The sequence below is a fragment of the Pollachius pollachius genome, assembly GCF_949987615.1.
Source record: "Pollachius pollachius genome assembly, chromosome: 8".
In the NCBI taxonomy this organism is placed as follows: Eukaryota; Metazoa; Chordata; class Actinopteri; order Gadiformes; family Gadidae; genus Pollachius; species Pollachius pollachius.
Window position 1 is genome coordinate 5,724,361 of NC_136941.1, and position 20,769 is coordinate 5,745,129.

At 52.5% G+C, this 20,769-nt stretch overlaps 1 protein-coding gene across 2 annotated transcripts; it reads right to left on the reverse strand.

Moving 5' to 3' along the window:
* Positions 1–66: 66 nt before the first annotated feature.
* Positions 67–20,090, reverse strand: brpf3b (bromodomain and PHD finger containing, 3b). 2 transcript variants are annotated; one of them, XM_079742091.1, is made up of 13 exons: positions 19,765–20,090; positions 17,251–18,840; positions 14,689–14,845; positions 14,092–14,223; positions 13,164–13,292; positions 12,140–12,452; positions 8,005–8,364; positions 6,534–7,124; positions 4,726–4,810; positions 4,200–4,291; positions 3,919–4,007; positions 2,436–2,590; positions 67–1,640 (listed from the first exon to the last, which is right to left on the reverse strand). In XM_079742091.1, the coding sequence occupies exons 2-13, from the start codon at positions 18,807–18,809 to the stop codon at positions 1,457–1,459; spliced, it is 3,846 nt and encodes a 1,281-aa protein (XP_079598217.1). In that variant the 5' UTR covers positions 18,810–18,840; positions 19,765–20,090; the 3' UTR covers positions 67–1,456. The 2 variants fall into 2 exon arrangements, with proteins under 2 accessions (XP_079598217.1, XP_079598216.1); XM_079742090.1 differs by having other exon boundaries at positions 4,200–4,294.
* Positions 20,091–20,769: the final 679 nt, after the last annotated feature.

The window sequence follows — 20,769 nt, forward strand, 5'->3', positions numbered from 1 at the left end:
GTCAGGTACACATAACATGACATGTTGATATCGGCCACAACAGAATCTGCTGTAAGACATGACTCCTCCTATTGGTGGGTTGTTTATTGCATGATTCACATTTAAGCCCTATTGTTTATAGAGGAAGTAAACATGGTAAACAAATGCTGAGAGTGCTGTAGTGAAAAGTGAGGTTGGAAACATTTGATTAAAGCCACATAGTTTAAGACGTAAAGAAATGTTAAATTGCTTAAGTCAAGTGAAGGGATTTGAACAGTCTAAATGGAGTAAACAATCATGTAAACATGCACACCATTTAAAGAAAATGTACAATGGTTGGAAACAAATAAAGTGAAGTTAAACAGTATTCTCTCCAATTTTTATACCTCCTTTTTCTCATTTTTATTCTCTCCAAAAGAATAACAAATAGAAAATAAATCTGTACAGAATTAGAGCGCTTCATGCAGCACTCATCTAATTAAAACAAAACAGCCAAAGGGTTCCAAAAAAGTCTTTTAATAGAGTTGTTATCAATGAGAAAAATACTGATTCAGAAAAAAGCAAGTATTTGGCCAGTAGGTTAAAATCTGCAGCCCATAAACGTGTCCCCGTGAGCTTCATATTGTGGAAACCGTCAATAAATAAACTCTATTCAAGTTAAAAACACCTCAGTAGAAACATTTGCAAAGAAACAAAAAACACAGGCTGTATTGTTCAAAAAATCCTTTTACATTTCTTTTTTTAAATAAAATATTTTATTCTCAATTTCAACCATTATAGCTTTCTATAGCCTTCCATAAATAAATTATTTTTTCTTTGTATATAAAAAAAAAGATAATTCATATATCAAGAAGAGTACTCCTTGCGGCGTACACAGACACACATCGGCCTTTCTGATTGACGTCCGCAGGGCAACGTTAAATTAAGATTGTTCAGAAAGACGCGCACACATGTACATCAAGTGTGCCTTTACAATATATAGTGGGAATTCTTTTATAAAGATTAAAAACGTAAAAAGCCATTGTGTGCGTGTATGTGTGTGTATATAAATAAAAATGTCTTTCATAGAAACATGACACCATCTCTCGTGATGGTGCACTTCATTGGCAGTAGCATCAAAAATATATATGTAGAAAGGGGGCGGAGCATCCGTGACCATGTGACTCCAGCCCATCCACGAGGGGGGGGGGGGGGGTTGAAAAAGGGCGGTCGTCTAGCTTATTTCTTTGCTACACAACAGGGCCCCACAAACAGTGAGACGCACAATTCATTATTCACACTGAGGACGCTAGTGGTTGGGTAATTCAGTCCAAGACCCTCCTACACACTCTCTCTCTCTCACACACACACACACACACACACACTTAAAACCCCAGAGTAATACCCCAAAGTTTTGCCATGGCAAAATCCCAGACCCTCGTCTCAGCCTCCCATTGGCTCAGCCAGGCGGAGGTGGAGGAGGCCTCGGGGGCGCCTCCTACAGGTAGCTGGAGGCCAGGAAGGCGTGCTGCTGGCTGACGCGGCTCTGGTGGATGAGCGCGCGGTCGTAGGCCACCTGGACGGACTTGCGGATGCTGGTCTTGCGGCCCTCCATGATGCGCAGCTTGTCGGCCGTCTGGTCCCGGCCCAGGGTGGACAGCTTGCTGCGGGGGAGCCACTGCCTGGGGAGGAGGGGAGGAGGGTTGAGTGTCATCTGGGATCCAGGCAGCAGTCCTTCTATGTGATAGCAGACTCGAGATACAAATCTAGAGTCTGATTTGTGAGGCTTTGGTGTTTTAAGTGATATTGAACCGGCCTTTAATTGCCCTTCATTACATAATCCGTTACAACAAACAAATCCAATTATTAATAAACGGTACTAATGACAACAATTTATTCGACCAGAGCTAAATAGGTACAAACTAACTCAGCACCGATGTCTAGACTGTGGCTTAAGACCAGAATACAACTCAGGCAATTTCAATAACTAGCCAATAAGGCGCCCACTTTTGGGCGCATGAGTTGTTGACGACTTGACATTTGTGTTGATTTCCATGGCTACCGTTACTGTGAGGGTTCATTTGTTATCAAGCGTGTTGTTCTGATAATTGCTTGGACGCCTCAGTCTCTGCCTACTTTCAAGTTGTGTTATCTTGTAATAAATGAACACGCAGACGCTTTCGACGCAGTCGTGAACCTGTTTTTGTTTCTGCGTCGGGTTCTAGTGAGCGGACCAATCACAGCCCTTGCTGATGCGTCGCCTCGACGCAAGGTTACTATTTTTTGGGAGGCGCACGTCAGGCCCTTGCGGTGGACGCAATAATAATATAATTAATAATAATAATAACAATAACGGGTCCCCAAACCCCCCTGCGCTGCGTTGACGTGGAACCATAACGAACCCTTTGGGCACAGCAGGAGACACGGTGTGAACGAGGTCATAGTGTGGATGAGTCGGTGGGCGTGCGAGCTCTCACCATGTGCGCTTGTTGTCGAAGAAGAGCACCAGGTACAGCCTCTCCCCGGCCTCCTCCTGCCGGGCCTCCCCCAGCTGCAGCACCTCCTTGGGGGGGACGGGGATGGGGATGCCGTTGTGCAGGACGCCGTCCTCCGGCATCTCTGGGTCGATGATCTGAGGGAAGCACAGGAAGAGCTTCAGCCACTGGGCGAGGTGGGGCCGAGCTGGGCTCAATGACGCTTAATGATGCTAGGTGGGGCCTCGCTGAGCTAAATGACGCTTAATGATGCTAGGTGGGGCCTCGCCGTGCTAAATGATGCTAGGTGGGGCCTCGCCGTGCTAAATGATGCTAGGTGGGGCCTCGCCGTGCTAAATGACGCTTAATGATGCTAGGTGGGGCCTCGCTGAGCTAAATGACGCTTAATGATGCTAGGTGGGGCCTCGCCGTGCTAAATGATGCTAGGTGGGGCCTCGCCGTGCTAAATGACGCTTAATGATGCTAGGTGGGGCCTCGCTGAGCTAAATGACGCTTAATGATGCTAGGTGGGGCCTCGCCGTGCTAAATGATGCTAGGTGGGGCCTCGCCGTGCTAAATGAAGCTAGATGGGGCCTTGCTGTGCTAAATGATGCTAGGTGGGGCCTCGCCGTGCTAAATGAAGCTAGATGGGGCCTTGCTGTGCTAAATGATGCTAGGTGGGGCCTCGCTGTGCTAAATGACGCTTAATGATGCTAGGTGGGGCATCGCTGAGCTAAAGGACGCTAAATGATGGTAGGTGGGGCCTTGCTGTGCTTAATGGCGCTAAATGATGCTAGGTGGGGCCTCGCCGTGCTAAATGATGCTAGGTGGGGCCTCGCCGTGCTAAATGATGCTAGGTGGGGCCTCGCCGTGCTAAATGATGCTAGGTGGGGCCTCGCCGTGCTAAATGAAGCTAGATGGGGCCTTGCTGTGCTAAATGATGCTAGGTGGGGCCTCGCTGTGCTAAATTACGCTTAATGATGCTAGGTGGGGCCTCGCTGAGCTAAATGACGCTTAATGATGCTAGGTGGGGCATCGCTGAGCTAAAGGACGCTAAATGATGGTAGGTGGGGCCTTGCTGTGCTTAATGGCGCTAAATGATGCTAGGTGGGACCTCTCTGTGCTAAAGGACGCTAGGTGGTGCCAAGCGGAGCTTAGTTATGCCAAATGACTGGTGCTTGCCAAGCTGTGCTATGTCGCGTCAAATAAAGGATGCTACGCGGTGCCGCATTGTGGTCAATTATGCTAGGGAGTGCTACGTTGTGATAAATTATGCTAGGTGGTGCCAAGCGGTGCTGAATTGTGGATGCTAGGCTGATGCTAAGCGTGCTACGTTGTGCTAAAATCCACTTAGCTGTGCAATATGATGTCAGGTGTTACAAAGCGGTGCTACAATGTGCTAAAGGTTGCTTGATAATTAGAAGTTGGTGCTTAAGGAGGCCGAGCCGTTGGTGGTAGGTGCTAGGGGGTGCTGAGCAGGCCTCACCAGGGCGGGGTAGGAGGGGTACCCTCTGCACTTGGCCCAGACCAGGTCCAGAGGCTCCAGCTCATCGTCAGACACTTGGCTGCTGTCGCCTGGACAACAAGCAGGAGGAACCGCAGCGTCGATATTAGCACAGTAAACAATGCAATTTACAAACGTTACAAAGGATGACGTCGCTGACTGAGACGTTTTGTGAGTGTGAACATCAAAACGTTGGGTTGAACATGAAGCAACTGGATCAGACTGGTTGGTCTGCTCAAAGGGCCGAAGACGCCGCGACTCACCGGGGACGGTGTAGTGGCAGTCTCCGTTCAGGACCTCCAGGAACGGCACCTTGGACAAGGCCGGCTTGCCAAGGCTTCTCTTGAGAGGCGTGCTACTGGGGGGGGGGGGGGGGGGGGGGGCACACAATGTCTTTCAGTTATTTCAGACCTTCTTAAAAGCATCAACTCACGGCCATCCATCCATCCATCCGTCCAGCCAGCCAGCCAGCCATTCATACAGACCGCCATCCATCCATCCATCAGTCCAGCCAGCCAGCCAGCCAGCCAGCCATACAGACCGCCAGCTAGCCAGCCAGCCATTCATCCATCCATCTGTCCAGCCAGCCAGTCAGCAAGGCAGCCATACAGACAGCCATCCATCCATCCAGACAGCCATTCATCCAGCCATACAGACAGCCATTCATACATCCATACAGCCATACAGACGCATAAAAGCAATCCTAAATAAGCACTTAAAAAGCAATAATTGCTCAATACGAAATGACCGGGGGGGGGGGCAGGAGAGGGCGTTATCATCATGCCTTACATGTTTTTGAGTAGCGAGGGCGGGGCGGGCCGGCAGAGGGAGTCGAGTCGGCCGTCTCGGTGTCCGTTCAGCCCGTTGGAGAGACCTGCAGGGCAGAGTCAGTGTTTAGCAGACACAATGGATGTTCATTCATGACTAAATGACCTCCACAAGTCACTCAAACCCCCTGAGAGTATCTCCTTGTTTATCCAGTTTTAATATATATTTATAATATTCTTCATTTCTGTTAAAACTTATATTGTATTTTATTCTATTTTATTTTTTAAGCACAGAAAATACAGAGTATATCACAAACATTTCACTGCACATCCTGTACAAGTATATGGCAGATAAAAACCTTTGAATCTTGAATCTGCGTGATGAGAAAGTAAGCATACCACCAGCAGCCATCAGTACAGGTTCATTTTGGGTCGCAAACATTGGTATTTTTACTTCTACAACCATGGACGACCAATAATACAACCGAAATGAGCCAATATACGAGTCAATGGATCCTTGCTTCAGCACAAGTGTAGTAGTATGGATCCGTCTAGGTTTGCAAGCTTGCGTAATCATGCCAACTGCCGGACTCCATGCTCTATGTCCACACTGAATCATGTGTCAGATCGTTACGTAAACCTGCCCCTCCGCCTAGTCTCTGTGACTAACAGAGGATGACTAACAGAGCAAAGGTCCGTGTACCATTGCTGCATCTCTCGGTTAACAATATTCACTTGCCAAAATGTACGCCAACGTTGGACCCCTGTGGGGGGGGTGGATAAGGCAGAAGGATGCTGCTACTTGCATGTTGTGCAGTGTTTGAATTTAGGAAGACAATCAGATTCAGTTACTGCAATTTTAACGTGTTTCGTCATTTTGATTCCTACATTGCTACTCTGCACTCTAACCGAGGGATGTTAACCGATGACCGTTTGACCGATGGTTGACCGGATCAACGTTAACCGATCAAAATTGTCACTTGTCGGTAAAAAAAACGAAAGAAAAATAGATGATCAGATGAGGTGACTTATTGGAAGTCTAGCCCACTGTTTAATTTCTCCTCAAGTCTTAATTATTCCCGCATGCTAGCGGCGGAAAATATGATCTCTAAGTTATTATGGACAGTAGACTAAACGCTATAAGACTACAGTTAGCCATCTCATTCCAAGATCTTTTTGTGTGAAGTGAAAAAAATTATGTCTCCTCCAAACTAACCAAGTGGAGCTGTCATTTTCTTAAATGAGCAGCGGCAATGTTGCAAATGAGTGCCTCCTATTGCTGCCCTCTTCCGATTGGCCCCTGGTGAATCCCACGCAGGGTATCAACCAGGTCCGCGCCATCTCAGACCATTGTGGGCGTTCGAGCCCGCTCTCTACACACGGTCAACTTGCAGTAAGCATGCCTCGTGTTTCAATTCAAACACAGGTCGTGCTGCGGTTAGAGCCACTGCCTCTCACTCGGAGAGTGAGTGTGTGTGTGTGAGTCGGAGGCAGAACGGGAGAGAGATAAGCAGAGTTATGAAACAGCAGGCGGCTGGCGCGGCTCGAAATGGCTGTTATTTCAAATAGCACATTTTAATCTGATCGGTTAACCGGTATCAACCGGTTAAAGAGGCTCGGTGGCCGGTCAAGAATATTTTACATTTTCGCCATCCCTACTCTAACCTGATCCAACATAAAACTAGGTTGCGTGGTACTCTTTGTAGCTGCAATTGAACTGCTCCAGCCAGCTGCTCTAATGGACATCGTACGCCTCAGTTGTGTTTCCTGTTGCGAAAGGCTTTGGATTGAAGCACCAACAAGAGAGCCTCCGATTGGTTCATTACTCACCGGTCTCCGACGCCCGCAGGGGGGTCCCCTCCATCTCGCTGTCGGAGCCGATGTCGGGCCCCGAGGCCCAGCACCGGGGCGTGGCGACGTCCCCGGCGGGCGGGAGGCTCTTCTGCGGCGTCTTGGACGGGGTGGAGGCGGGCGTGGAGGAGGGGGTGCTGACGGGGGAGGGGACGCTGGAGGCCGTCTCCTCGGGTGTCTCGCTCTTCCCGTTGAGCGAGGGGCCGTCGGGGGTGTGGCGCCGTCCGTTCTTCGCCTTCTTGAAGAGCACCGAGGTGCGGCGGCCCACGCCGGTGGTGGGCGGCCGCAGGGGGGCGCAGGGCGGGGACACGCCGTTGGTCAGCGGCGCGGCGGGGCGCGAATGGGGCGGGGTTACCTGCGGCGCCGCCGCCTCCTTCTTGACGCAGTCCGTGTCGCCGGCGGCGCCCGCGCCGTCGGAACTCTCGCTGTCCATTTTGAGGCGCTTACAGTGGCGGGGCTCGCCCGTGATCGGCCGCAGGGTGGGGGGCTCCAGGGGCGTGTCCTCCTGGCGAGGGGGCGGGGCCGGCCCGGTGAGCTCCAGCGTGGGGGGGGACGTGGATTTGAGGTCATCTGAAAAGACGGGAGGGGAGAAGGGGGAGGTTGGGGGGGGGGAAGAGAATACTTTGTTTCAATTGGACACCGAGGGCCGTGGAGCTGGGCGATGAATGTCCATTTACTATGTGGTGTGATGTGGCGTCGCGGAGGGGGGCGCGTTGGAGACAATGACGTCCGTTTGTGATGGTTTCTATCATGGCGTCGACGTGTCAAACCACCCAGCTGAGTTGCACCCACACCTCAGCGGAGGCGCGCCCCTTTAGCTTTTTTTTTGCGCCCCTCACAACTGTGGACTCGACATTCACCGTTAAACCCCGAAGAAGACGACAGCGGGAACGAGGAAGGGCAGGACTCACAACGGAGTGGGGCCGGTGTGAGCCGGCCACCCTGTGCTACTGTAAACCAACAAACGGGACACACAAACACGATGACAACGCCGACTCCTTCTCCGGGCGGGGCTGGGGTGAGATGGCATGGCTAATGGGGGTGGTGGGTCTATGAGGGAGGGGAGTAGGGGGGGGGGGGTGATGCATCAAAGAGGTGCAGACACTAGGAGAGAGAGAGAGAGTGAGAGAGAGAGAACCAGAGAGAGAGAACCAGAGAGAGGAGGAGGAGGAGGAGGAGGAGGAGGAGGAGGAGGAGGAGGAGGAGGAGGAGGAGTTGAGAGGCAGCTATGGCCGAACGAGACTCTGGAGGGACCCCTACTTACTAGACTGGAGTCAGTGGGGTGGTTTGGGTTGGTGCGTGGGGGGGGACCCTGGCTCAATTACCTGAGGACAATGTGCCATTAGCTCATGTTAGCTCATCTTTGCTTCGTTGCGTTTTTCGTTTTGTTAAAACAGCGTTTTCGGTATTGAGAGGACAGCCGGACGCGGTCGCTACGGTAACCCCCCACCTTTATCGCAGGACGACGAAAACCGCCCGCCGTCGGTTTTCGCCTCGGCTCCGCCCTTCGCCGTCCGCTCCTCCTCCTCCTCCTCCTCCTCCTCCTTCACATCGACGCCGTCATCGTCGTCGCCGTCGCCGGCGCCGCCCTCGTGGCGGTCCTTGCGGCGGCCGTTGGGCGGGCCGCGGCGGGGGGAGGGGCCCTGGCGGAAGCGGACGTTGTGGATCTCGCGGCGCAGCAGGCGGATGCGCCGCGTGCGGGCGCCGCTGCCCCGCAGGGAGGTCACCACGTCCAGCTTGTCCAGCAGCTCCTTCAGCTGCCCCTCCACCGACATGTGGAGCCGGTTGGCAGGGTCCAGCAGGCTGTCCACTGGGGGGGGGGGGGGGGGGGGGGGGGGGGGGAGGAGAGAGGGAGAGAGGGGAGAGAGGGGAGGGAGGGGGAGGAGAGAGGGAGAGAGGGGAGAGAGGGGGAGGGGGGGAGGGAGAGAGGGGAGGGAGGGGGAGGAGAGAGGGAGAGAGGGGAGGGAGGGGGAGGAGAGAGGGAGAGAGGGGAGAGAGGCACAAAGAGGGGGGGAGAGAGGGCGGGGGAGGAGAGAGGGAGAGAGGGGAGAGAGGGGGAGGGGGGGAGGGAGAGAGGGGAGAGAGGGAGAGAGGGGGAGGGGGGGGGAGGGAGAGAGGGGAGGGAGGGGGAGGAGAGAGGGAGAGAGGGGAGAGAGGCACAAAGAGGGGGGGAGAGAGGGCGGGGGAGGAGAGAGGGAGAGAGGGGGAGGGGGGGAGGGAGAGAGGGGAGAGAGGGGAGGGAGGGGGAGGAGAGAGGGAGAGAGGGGAGAGAGGCACAAAGAGGGGGGGAGAGAGGGCGGGGGAGGAGAGAGGGAGAGAGGGGGAGGGGGGGGGAGGGAGAGAGGGGAGAGAGGGGAGGGAGGGGGAGGAGAGAGGGAGAGAGGGGAGAGAGGCACAAAGAGGGGGGGAGAGAGGGCGGGGGAGGAGAGAGGGAGAGAGGGGAGAGAGGGGGAGGGGGGGGAGGGAGAGAGGGGAGAGAGGGGAGGGAGGGGGAGGAGAGAGGGAGAGAGGGGAGAGAGGCACAAAGAGGGGGGGAGAGAGGGCGGGGGAGGAGAGAGGGAGAGAGGGGGAGGGGGGGAGGGAGAGAGGGGAGAGAGGGGAGGGAGGGGGAGGAGAGAGGGAGAGAGGGGAGGGAGGGGGAGGAGAGAGGGAGAGAGGGGAGAGAGGCACAAAGAGGGGGGGAGAGAGGGCGGGGGAGGAGAGAGGGAGAGAGGGGAGAGAGGGGGAGGGGGGGAGGGAGAGAGGGGAGAGAGGGAGAGAGGGGGAGGGGGGGGGAGGGAGAGAGGGGAGGGAGGGGGAGGAGAGAGGGAGAGAGGGGAGAGAGGCACAAAGAGGGGGGGAGAGGGGGCGGGGGAGGAGAGAGGGAGAGAGGGGAGAGAGGGGGAGGGGGGGAGGGAGAGAGGGGAGAGAGGGGAGGGAGGGGGAGGAGAGAGGGAGAGAGGGGAGGGAGGGGGAGGAGAGAGGGAGAGAGGGGAGAGAGGCACAAAGAGGGGGGGAGAGAGGGCGGGGGAGGAGAGAGGGAGAGAGGGGAGAGAGGGGGAGGGGGGGAGGGAGAGAGGGGAGAGAGGGAGAGAGGGGGAGGGGGGGGGAGGGAGAGAGGGGAGGGAGGGGGAGGAGAGAGGGAGAGAGGGGAGAGAGGCACAAAGAGGGGGGGAGAGAGGGCGGGGGAGGAGAGAGGGAGAGAGGGGAGAGAGGGGGAGGGGGGGAGGGAGAGAGGGGAGAGAGGGGAGGGAGGGGGAGGAGAGAGGGAGAGAGGGGAGAGAGGCACAAAGAGGGGGGGAGAGAGGGCGGGGGAGGAGAGAGGGAGAGAGGGGGAGGGGGGGGAGGGAGAGAGGGGAGAGAGGGGAGGGAGGGGGAGGAGAGAGGGAGAGAGGGGAGAGAGGCACAAAGAGGGGGGGAGAGAGGGCGGGGGAGGAGAGAGGGAGAGAGGGGAGAGAGGGGGAGGGGGGGGAGGGAGAGAGGGGAGAGAGGGGAGGGAGGGGGAGGAGAGAGGGAGAGAGGGGAGAGAGGCACAAAGAGGGGGGGAGAGAGGGCGGGGGAGGAGAGAGGGAGAGAGGGGGAGGGGGGGAGGGAGAGAGGGGAGAGAGGGGAGGGAGGGGGAGGAGAGAGGGAGAGAGGGGAGGGAGGGGGAGGAGAGAGGGAGAGAGGGGAGAGAGGCACAAAGAGGGGGGGAGAGAGGGCGGGGGAGGAGAGAGGGAGAGAGGGGAGAGAGGGGGAGGGGGGGAGGGAGAGAGGGGAGAGAGGGAGAGAGGGGGAGGGGGGGGGAGGGAGAGAGGGGAGGGAGGGGGAGGAGAGAGGGAGAGAGGGGAGAGAGGCACAAAGAGGGGGGGAGAGGGGGCGGGGGAGGAGAGAGGGAGAGAGGGGAGAGAGGGGGAGGGGGGGAGGGAGAGAGGGGAGAGAGGGGAGGGAGGGGGAGGAGAGAGGGAGAGAGGGGAGGGAGGGGGAGGAGAGAGGGAGAGAGGGGAGAGAGGCACAAAGAGGGGGGGAGAGAGGGCGGGGGAGGAGAGAGGGAGAGAGGGGAGAGAGGGGGAGGGGGGGAGGGAGAGAGGGGAGAGAGGGAGAGAGGGGGAGGGGGGGGGAGGGAGAGAGGGGAGGGAGGGGGAGGAGAGAGGGAGAGAGGGGAGAGAGGCACAAAGAGGGGGGGAGAGAGGGCGGGGGAGGAGAGAGGGAGAGAGGGGAGAGAGGGGGAGGGGGGGAGGGAGAGAGGGGAGAGAGGGGAGGGAGGGGGAGGAGAGAGGGAGTGAGGGGAGAGAGGCACAAAGAGGGGGGGAGAGAGGGCGGGGGAGGAGGGAGGGAGAGAGGGGAGAGAGGGGGAGGGGGGGAGGGAGAGAGGGGAGAGAGGGGAGGGAGGGGGAGGAGAGAGGGAGAGAGGGGAGGGAGGGGGAGGAGAGAGGGAGAGAGGGGAGAGAGGCACAAAGAGGGGGGGAGAGAGGGCGGGGGAGGAGAGAGGGAGAGAGGGGAGAGAGGGGGAGGGGGGAGGGAGAGAGGGGAGAGAGGCACAAGGGGGGGAGAGAGGGCAGGGGAGGAGAGAGGGAGAGAGGGGAGAGAGGGGGAGAGAGAGGGAGGGGGAGAGGGGGAGAGAGGGGGAGAGGGGAGAGAGGGGGAGAGAGAGGGGGAGAGAAAAGGGGGGAGGGAGACCGGTAGGCCAGATTAGTATATCGTCTTCCATACGTCATGTATCCAAGTCTGGCGGCAGTAGCTCAGGAGGTAGAGCGGGTTGGCTGGTAACCTCAGGGTAGTCCGAACCCCGTCCCTGAGCAAGGCACCTAACCCTAACTGCATCCGACGAGCTGGCTGTCGCCTTGCATGGTTGACTGCGTCGTCGGTGTGTGAATGTGTGCATGAGTGGGTGAATGTCAGGCAATATTGTAGAGCGCTTTGGATGAAAGCGCTATATAAATGCAGTCCATTTACTATCCAATCCCTGCACAAATGTTATTTTATGAGTGTATCCTCGTTTAGCGATTTGGTAGCAAAGCCTATCCATTAGCCACTGAGCTATGGTAATTACATGCAAACACACGGGACCACTACACCCTGCAGCCAAGGATTTCTCTTTAAAGACGATGGCTCAGATTTCAAGTAATCCTATAATCCCTCAAAACAATAACTAACCTCCACAGATTTTAAAAATCGCCTTCATTCTTAGCAAGTCGAGTTTTGAAAGTCCATCGCTGCAGTTGACGTTTACATTTACAAGTAGGGCATTTAGCAGACGCGTTTATCCAAAGCGACTTACAATAATTACATTTGACATAAGAAAGAGAAACAATATATCGCTGTCGGTACAGTATGGATGTTCATAGAACCAAGTGCCAAGCACTAACAATCGCTAGGTCAACCCATTCCCTGTGTACAACAAAGATAGCTAGGATGAGATGCTACATAACTAAGAACTATAACTAAGCACAACATACAATAAGTGCGTACATTAAGTGCCAGGATGTACAACATTAAACAAGCAGGAGGAGGGAGTGGCTAGGCAGAGTCTAGGTGAACTCTGAACGGGTGAACTGTGAACGGGTGAACTGTGAACGGTGAACTCTGAACGGGTTGAGATGAGGCTCTGAGGCGCCCAGACTCACCGTCCTCCCAGGTGCAGCTGTAGAAGTTCTGCTTCTGGGGCGACTCGGCCAGGAGGAGCCCCGTGTCGGGGTCCAGGCCTGTGTTGGCGGCCTGCCGCTGGGCGTGCCGCAGCACGGCGCCCCCCAGGTCCCGCAGCCGAAGCGCCGCGCGGTGGAACACCGTGTCCTTGGCGTTGTACAGGAGGCAGTTGGACACCATGAGGTTGAAGTCCACCTCCAGGTCCGCCAGGCAGCGGTAGGCGTGCGCCTCCATCTTGGAGCGCATGCAGGAGAAGTCCATCGGGGCGGTGATGAAGTCCAGGTAGTCGGGCACCTGGGGGGGGGGGGGGGGGGCGAGGGGCGAGACAGTGCCATCAGGGGACCGATGATCTCGGCCCTCACGTTGTTGGATGAATCTAAAGAGGCTCCTTCATGCTAAAGAGGTTGCTAACAATGATTCCCCTTTGGTCAGAGCTAGAAACTAGTTCAATGGATTGAGCGTTTTATGCATTACTTGGAAGTTGGATTAAAGTGCCCGTACCTCTCTATTTGTTTACAAGAGTCACTCCCGCCACCCAGCCAGCAGAGCTACATTTACATTTAGCAGAGGTTTTTATCCAAAGTGACTTGCAACGGTTAATGCACACATTCACACACCGACGGCGGAGTCAACCATGCAAGGCGACAGCCAGCTCGTCGGGAGCAATCAGGTCGAGGTGTCTTGCTCAGGGAAACCTTGACACTCGAGCTAGGAGGAGCCGGGAATCAAACTAGCAACCTTCCGCTACGCTATTTTGATTCACACAGTTAAAAAGACAATTAGAGCGGAGAGAACTCGTTAGTAGTCTCCCCACTACTAACTGTGTGGATAGTCTCACACACTGCGACTATAACCAGGTGGCATACTTGCATATTGTCAGGAGAACAGCAACTGGAAGTTATAAAGCCCTCTTATCGTCTCCGGATTCCTTTCTCATCCTCTCGTGTTCATCGGCTCGTGGACCCAGCGTGGAGCTTCACACGCTGGGCTCCGAGCTGCACCCACCTCCTTGATGTCCACGGGCTCCGAGAAGATGTTGGCCAGGTCCTTCTCCTGCAGCTGGTCCAGGGTGGCCCGCAGCAGCACCAGCATGGGAGTCAGGCGCATCTCCAGGGTCGCCTGCTGAACTTTGACCTGGAGGAGGATGAAGGACACCGCAGACGATGAGGAGGGCGGGGGACAGTGGGGAACATACCGTCTTAAAAAGGTCAGACATGCACAGTCACGCATGGAAAATCTTGGCGTTTTGCTTATCATTTAAGATGCGTTCAGAATTACAACAAGCGTGTCCCGATAGTAATTAGCCATTATCTTCATGAATAGCCTAGCCGGGAACAGGGCAAGACATTTACAATTTAGTTATTTAGAATTGTAGGCTTATATATAGTTATCTCAGATACGTAAATAAGGAGCAGGTAAGGGCATCCTGCTCATGGTAGGCTGTTGCCATTGGGTAATTGTCTGTTCAGTTAGTGGCAGTTAGGGCTGCTCGATTATGGGAAAAATCATAATCACGATTATTTTGGTCAATATTGAAATCAGGATTATTCAAACGATTATTTTTTTAGTTTGAAAACATGTATTTATTCAGCATGTCTCTCAGAATGTTTTTTTGTAACTGAGAACTGGTCAAAAAGAACATTTTCCAATCTAAAATGTTATACAGATATGTATCCAGCTGTTCTGCCCTTTCTATAAAACATTAAAAAAATAAAAATGAAATATATATAACAAAATTGAAAAACTTGATTATGTTAATTTTGTGATCGCCATCAAAATTCGATTAATCGCCCAGCCCTAGTGTCAGCGGCACGTTTCGTACCCAAGCCTACCACAAGGTTTGGTATTCTTTATGTTGAGGCTTTCTTGTAAGTCTGCACACTCACAAACTAGCAGCAAGGAGCTCTACCAGCGGAGAGTGGGGGCGAGTTACCTGCTCTCCTTTGAGCTTCTCCCTCTTGCGGATGAGCTCCACCAGCAGCCGCGCCTTCTCCAGGTCGTGCCGTAGCTTCTGCCAGTACCTCAGGGCCTCCACTGCTGCAGACACCTTCTCATCAACCTCGGGCTGGAGGACCCACACACACACACACAAAAGGTGAGCTGAGGTAACTGTCAGCGTGTATTACATTTATCAGTTTATTCAGGCTGGCGTAAACAGAAATTAGCTTGGCGGGGCCAGCATGTCGTTTTTAAAGTTTAGCTTTTGTTTGTTTGTTTGTTTGTTGAAGACCTGTTTAACAGATTTTGAAAAGAAGGATGGACCCATAAGCCTCCTTCCCCTTTTAAACACCACATAATACCAATACAGTTATTTTACAGACATAAATTACAATTAAAAACATATTTTGGGGAACATTGAATACAAACCACAATCCCTCTAACTATTAATAAGATAACACATACGTAGACATTTCTTTTTACATAAAAAATATATATTAGAAAATCTTGATCGCCAAATATCGGTTGAAATGGCCTATTTCGACTAATTGAGGCCACCATTTAACCATGCTAATCAAAAAGGCGGGCCCACCGGTTCAGCGGGCCTCTGTGATTGGATGTTGGTGTGCAGCCGACGAACAAGTGGAACACCGTTCCGTGACTGGCGCTTCAGAAGCCAATAGTTGTGCATCCTCTGCATGAACTGGGTCTTCCTCTGGAAGAGAATCCCCTTGCAGATTATGTTCAGCCTGCGGGCAAGAGATAGATATCAATGAGTGTTATCCCCTGCACACCTCAAGGCCTTATATTCCACATTTAGGAGAAACTGTGACCCAAAGCGTCCTGCAGTGAATTCAGATGTTTCGCGGCAGGTAGAGGTAAGGTGTCTTGCTCAAGGATACCGAAAGGTAGACTCATATAGCCGGCCCACAACGCTATACCCTGCCTACATCGACATCCATATTCTGAGGAAAAAGTCCCACCCACCCCTTTACCACAAGCAAGCATCCAATAAGCCTGGGGCTACCTGGGATTGCAGGGGTTAGTGTGGTTGGATGTATTCAATTTGCATAGCCGTTAATCACAGTTACAGTCTCAAAGGGCTTAACAGGTCATATATTTATAACACCCCCCCCCCAGCCCCCCAGAGGGCAAGGAAAAACTCCCTTGGCTAGCAAGGAAGAAATCCTTCGAGGGAACACAGAGTTTGGAATCCTTCCTTCGAGGGATGCTCAGATGGCAATGGGGGCCATCATTGACATACATGCAGGCAAACAGATCACCATGGTAACCGTTGCTGCACTCAACAGCTGCTTAACGTAGATTCATATTGTGCCTGATGACATGTCAAAGGAAAGGACATCCAAGTATTAAAAAATGTGTTGTGTCCCCGTGGTTGTGAGTGTTGCCAGCTTTGCATTTATATGATGTGTGTAGGGCTGCTAGATTATGGGAAAAATCATAATCACGATCATTTTGGTCAATATTGAAATCACGATTATTCAAATGATTATTTTTGAGTTTGAAAACATGATGTATTTATTCAGCATGTCTCTCCCAAAAACGACTTTGTAACTGAGAATTATGAAATTTCGACTTAAAAAAATACACAAAATGGTCAAAAAGAAAAATGGTCAAATCTTAAATAATGTACAGATGTGTCCAGCTGTTCTGCACTTTCTATACAGCATAATTTTTTTAAAAAAAACAAAAAAACTCTATTATATTCGTTTTGTGATCGTTTGACGCCAAAATCGAAACTGAGATCAAATTAGATTAATCACACAGCCCTAGATGTGTGTATGTTACTGATAGACAGAGAGGGATGTGTTGCAGGGATGCTACCTCTTGATCACTTGGATTTAGATGTAATGCTTTGCTACGTCATAGGCTATGTAATTAATAGATTATAACAAATTAAACATTATACGTTTATTTATTTAGAGATCAGACATTAAATGGTTTGGGGTCAATATTGTTCTTGATTCACTGTTCCTGGTTAGAGTGATTCACCTATCAATCATTATTGATACATGCCCTAAACTCATGATGGGGAAATTTTGAAAGACTTAAAAATGGGCTGATTTTAGGAGCCGATCAGGCGATTCCGAATCTCTTCTGCACAAGACTCATTGTGGGCAAGACGCATCGTCATTAGGTTTAGTCACTGAGACAATTAATCCTGTCCTACATTTAACGCTGTGAATTTAATTTACATGTATAGTTACCAGAATCTGAAGCAACACTATGCTTATTTGAAACGTGTACTTAATAACCTGCAGTCTGCTGCAGCTGGCCTCATGGAAGAGCTCCCAAGGGGAGCCATTGACAGCACTCCTTTCATGGTCACCCACTGGTTTAACAAAGAGTCGGTGTGTTTCGCCAATACACTTCCATGGGCAAAACAAAAATATGGAGGCTGCTTCTATCGCAGCAGCCATTTTTGTCACTTGATGAAGTACTAAATATAATAGGCAAACGAGCCCTGCAGCCTTGAAAGTGATCAGCCCATGATCAACGCGGTAATTGGTCTACGTCACAGTAGTAAAAAGGAGTACAAATATTTGACCTCAGCAATGTCTATTGCCAGATCACGTTTAAAATATATTTAAGTATTCTATTTATGTGACGATATGTTGTTATGAAAAGCCTAGCCTAAATAATTAGGAACCGATTTAAAATAATGCATTTTATGATTCGAAAATTACCTTGTTTATCTTCCTTGATATAGTACCAGGTTATAATATATATGTACGTAATATATAAACCGGGATGCACCAGTTTAAGGAATTTGAACAAAATGGACAATTCTTGGCAGAATTTCACTGTAATAAAACAATTGAAAATAATTGGTCAGATCAATTGATCTGTAAAATAATGCAGATCACCAATTTGTGAAATCAATAATCGGACCGGCTTATGGGATCACACATTGACAATAAAAGTGTGGTCAGCATCAGCCTCCAAAAACCCTCATCGGTCCATCCCTAATTGTGACAACAAAAACACACAACGCTTTATAGTGGAGATTTGGCAAACACTGTACTAAGGGAGAGAATTCAAACGGGCACATTACACTGACACAGAAGATCACCCCCTCACAGCTCCACGGGGTCATGGCGACCGTGTGACGGGGCCAGTAAACGGGGCGTACCTGGGGGTCGGTATGTGCGGCACCGTCGCCACGGGCGACGCGGTGCACTGGACGGCGTCCCAGGCGCCCTTCTTCCCTTTCCTCTTGCCCTGCTTGCCGGCGCCGTCGCCCTTCCTGCCGCGCTTCGGCGTGGTGGGGAGCTCCGAGTAGGCGCTGCGCCCCCTGCTGGCCCGCCGCCGGCTGCCCACCACGCGGCCCTCGCTGTCCCGCTCCGCCTCCTCGTCCGAGCCCTCGTCCTCCTGGCCGGGCGGCGAATGCGCCTCGCAGAAGGCCGTCTTCTTGACGGAGAAGGTGGTGCCATGCACGTTGGTCTCCCTGACCGGGTCGATCTTCATGAAGAGTCCGGCGCGCTGGGCGCACGTCACGTGGAAGGCCGTGTAGCAGTTGGCCTTGTGGCACTGGATGGCCGCGCCCTGACCCTTCTGCTTGCACAGGTAGCAGGTGAGCTTCCAGCGGGCCGGCGGGATGTTGGCCACGCCCTCCACGGGCTCCAGGAACACCGTGTTGGCGAAGCACACCTCGGGGATCCAGATGGCGCAGACCACGTGCGCCCAGCGCCCGTCGCTGGTCTGCTTGAAGGCGCCGCCGCGGTTGGGGCAGAGCACGCACTCCGCCGGCCGCTGCGGCGACTGCAGGCAGCAGCGGCACAGCCACTGGCCCTCGGGGATGTAGGGCACGCCGTAGCACTCCTGGTGCACGGCCAGGTTGCACGCGTCGCAGAACAGGATGACGTTGCTGTTGAGGCACTCGTCGTCCAGGCACACGCAGCAGAAGGCGTCGTCGTCGTCCGCCGCGCTCTGCGAGGGCGCCCGGCTGCGCGCCTCGCGGTACGCCTCCTCCTCCAGCCGGTCCACCAGCAGCTCGAAGGTGTCCGCCGAGACGCTGGGGTGGCCGTCGGCCCGGCGGCCCGAGTTGATCATCTCCAGCCAGGCCGCGTCCTCCTCGTCCATGTCGTACTCCGCCTCCGCCTCCAGCTCCTCCGCCGAACGCTCCATGAAGCGGTAGTACGCCGCGGGCAGGGGCGGGGCCTGCGCCGGCCGGAACGTCTCCAGCAGGCGGAAGGTGGGCTCGGGGAGGGCCACCACGGCGCCGCCCTGGTGGGAGCCCCCCTTGTTGGGGGTCTGGGGGTGCGAGTTGGGCCCGTGGTTCTTGGAGAAGGGCGAGGACTTGACGGAGGAACTCTTGGGGTCCTTCCTGCGGCCGCGGGGCGTGGCGGGCTTGCGGACCGCCTGGGGGCCGCTGGCCGGCGGGGAGGGCTGCTCGCTGTTCTCCTTGTTGCTGTTACACTCCACAATGTCCTGCGCCATCATCTCGTCCTCCGTGATGACCGCCAGGGGGTCCAGGATGGAGATGCGATGCAGCCGGCCGTCCAGGTCCACCTCCACCACCCGCTGGGTCTGGGAGTAGCTCAAGCCATCCCGCGTGGGGGACGTCTTCAGGCCGTAGGGCGACGCCGGCGGTTGCCGTGCACCCCGGTGACAGCCGGTTGCGTCTTCGGACCGTCGGCTGCCAGCTCCGCCCCCCCATGCCACTTGGCTTTTACGGCGTGGCTTCGTCATGGACCTTTGACCATGCAGCAACACCCCGGCACTGGCACAATATAAAAAACTCAATGTTATTAATATTCAAGGAAGGACTGACATTTTACGACAATACTTCATCGAAATGGTGATACAGCCATTTGATAGGGATTTCAATATTTACGCTGGTGTTATTACTATAGATAACTATGATTGCTGTGGCAAGATCACTGACTTCATTGAAATGATGGCTTCTTTATTTTAGTATTCAATTCAGAAATCTTAGGCCTCAGTTTAAATCAAAACGAATATGTCAAATTACATTTGAGATTTAAGAGATGACAGGCCTCAACTATGATGATCAATTTTGGTGATCAGTCCTTTGGGATGGACTCTTGCCGACAATAGATGGTATCAACACTACTCAACACATTTAACCCGGATAAGAAAGAAAAAAGTCGCAATGTCACAATTTAACTTACTCTTATTAGATAGATGCCTACCAAATTCAGTCGATTTATAGATCAGTTCATTATGCAGATTTAGCCCCTGCAACTACAATCAAGGCTATCCACAACACGACCTGCCAGGCCAATCAACTGCTCCCACACTGCGATTGATGCGCGCCACTGCCAATCATTGTCAAGAATAACACCGCCTCTAATGGCACACACTCCTTATCTCGAGAGCAAAATGTCAGCCATATTTACAGTATTAGAACGTTCTCAAACACTCGACCACTTATTTAGATCAATTTATAACAAGTAATACATAGGCTCAATGTATATAAGTAATACAAGGAATACATAGATCGGTGTCAAAGTAGTTTGAGTCCAGAGCGGCTACGATTGCAGCTAACTTTCCTTCCCCCGTATGCCTTCACATAGACAACATACAGGAGCAATGCTAATCCATTATAGCTGAAATATTTAACGCCAGCAATTACATGGTTAACAAAAGATATCGTTCCAAGCGGGACAACAACCCCTCTTACCTTTTGCAGTGACTGACACAGGCACCCCAACAGTAGGTACCCGGCCGCTTCCACAACCGTGAATATCTGGCCAGTAGCTCCGCTAGAAATACCACCAAAAGTTAGCAGCTAACGTGAGCTAGCCGCGCACCTCAGATTTGCCGCAAACGCCGGTATGTTTTACCGTCTAATTCGCTCCCGTTTTTTCCTCAACATCCCGTATATAATGCCCCAACACAACTAATGTCTTCTCAATACGCGAACGGGATGGGCGCCCGATCTTAACTTTAAAAACGCCTTGTTGTCGAGCTAGTTTGTCAGTAGAGGAATGGCTAGCCTGGGCTAGCAGTAGCTGGCTAGCTGTCTATGTGGTGAGCGGAGTTTGGAGAGCGAGCTCGCATAAGCCCCGCCCCTTCACTCAACCTCGCCAGCATTTTCGCGCGCGGGCCACTCGGCTGTGAAATCAGCCGGATCTGCAGTATAATGTACAATATCTGGTTCTTCTCACGAAAATGGTTAATAATGTATGGTTTCAATCATTTATAGCCAGAAGGTACAGAATAGAAAAAGGATGAGATTTACAAAATGTAGCATGAAATAAAGGCCTACATTTTATAAAAGGTCGATGTCTACCTGACCTCAATGTCTAAAATATTGCATTCGTCTTGATGCAATTTGTGTGTTGTATTTTTGCTTATTGTGTGTAAGATTATTATTTTTCGTAGATTTAGTATATATTTAATATCTTAATGCCTTTTACAATACTGTACCTTTCTTTCTGCTATCAACCCCTATTTATCCGTTTAGTCCGGAATTATAAAGTAGGCTACATCTTATCGTACATTAACGGCATGCAGTATTTTAGACTTTAATACTATTTTTGTAAATATAGCCTACCACCTGTTGATATACACAAACACACTTTGTTGGGCGGATACGAGTCATGAGGCCCACTATTATGGTAAACAGTTTCTGCATTAGTCTCTGAGCGAATGAAATATGCAAAATGATAGAATTCTAATCATT

What these genes read in the sequence shown, in the direction of transcription:
- brpf3b (XM_079742090.1), bottom strand. Translation starts at nt 18,809, where the DNA reads ATGACGAAGCCACGCCGTAAAAGCCAAGTGGCATGGGGGGGCGGAGCT. An exon ending in TTCGTCGTCCTGCGATAAAG is followed by an intron (nt 7,125 to 8,004) that starts GTGGGGGGTTAC and finishes CCGTCTTTTCAG; the next exon opens with ATGACCTCAAATCCACGTCC. An exon ending in ACCCCTCCTACCCCGCCCTG is followed by an intron (nt 2,591 to 3,918) that starts GTGAGGCCTGCT and finishes TGCTTCCCTCAG; the next exon opens with ATCATCGACCCAGAGATGCC.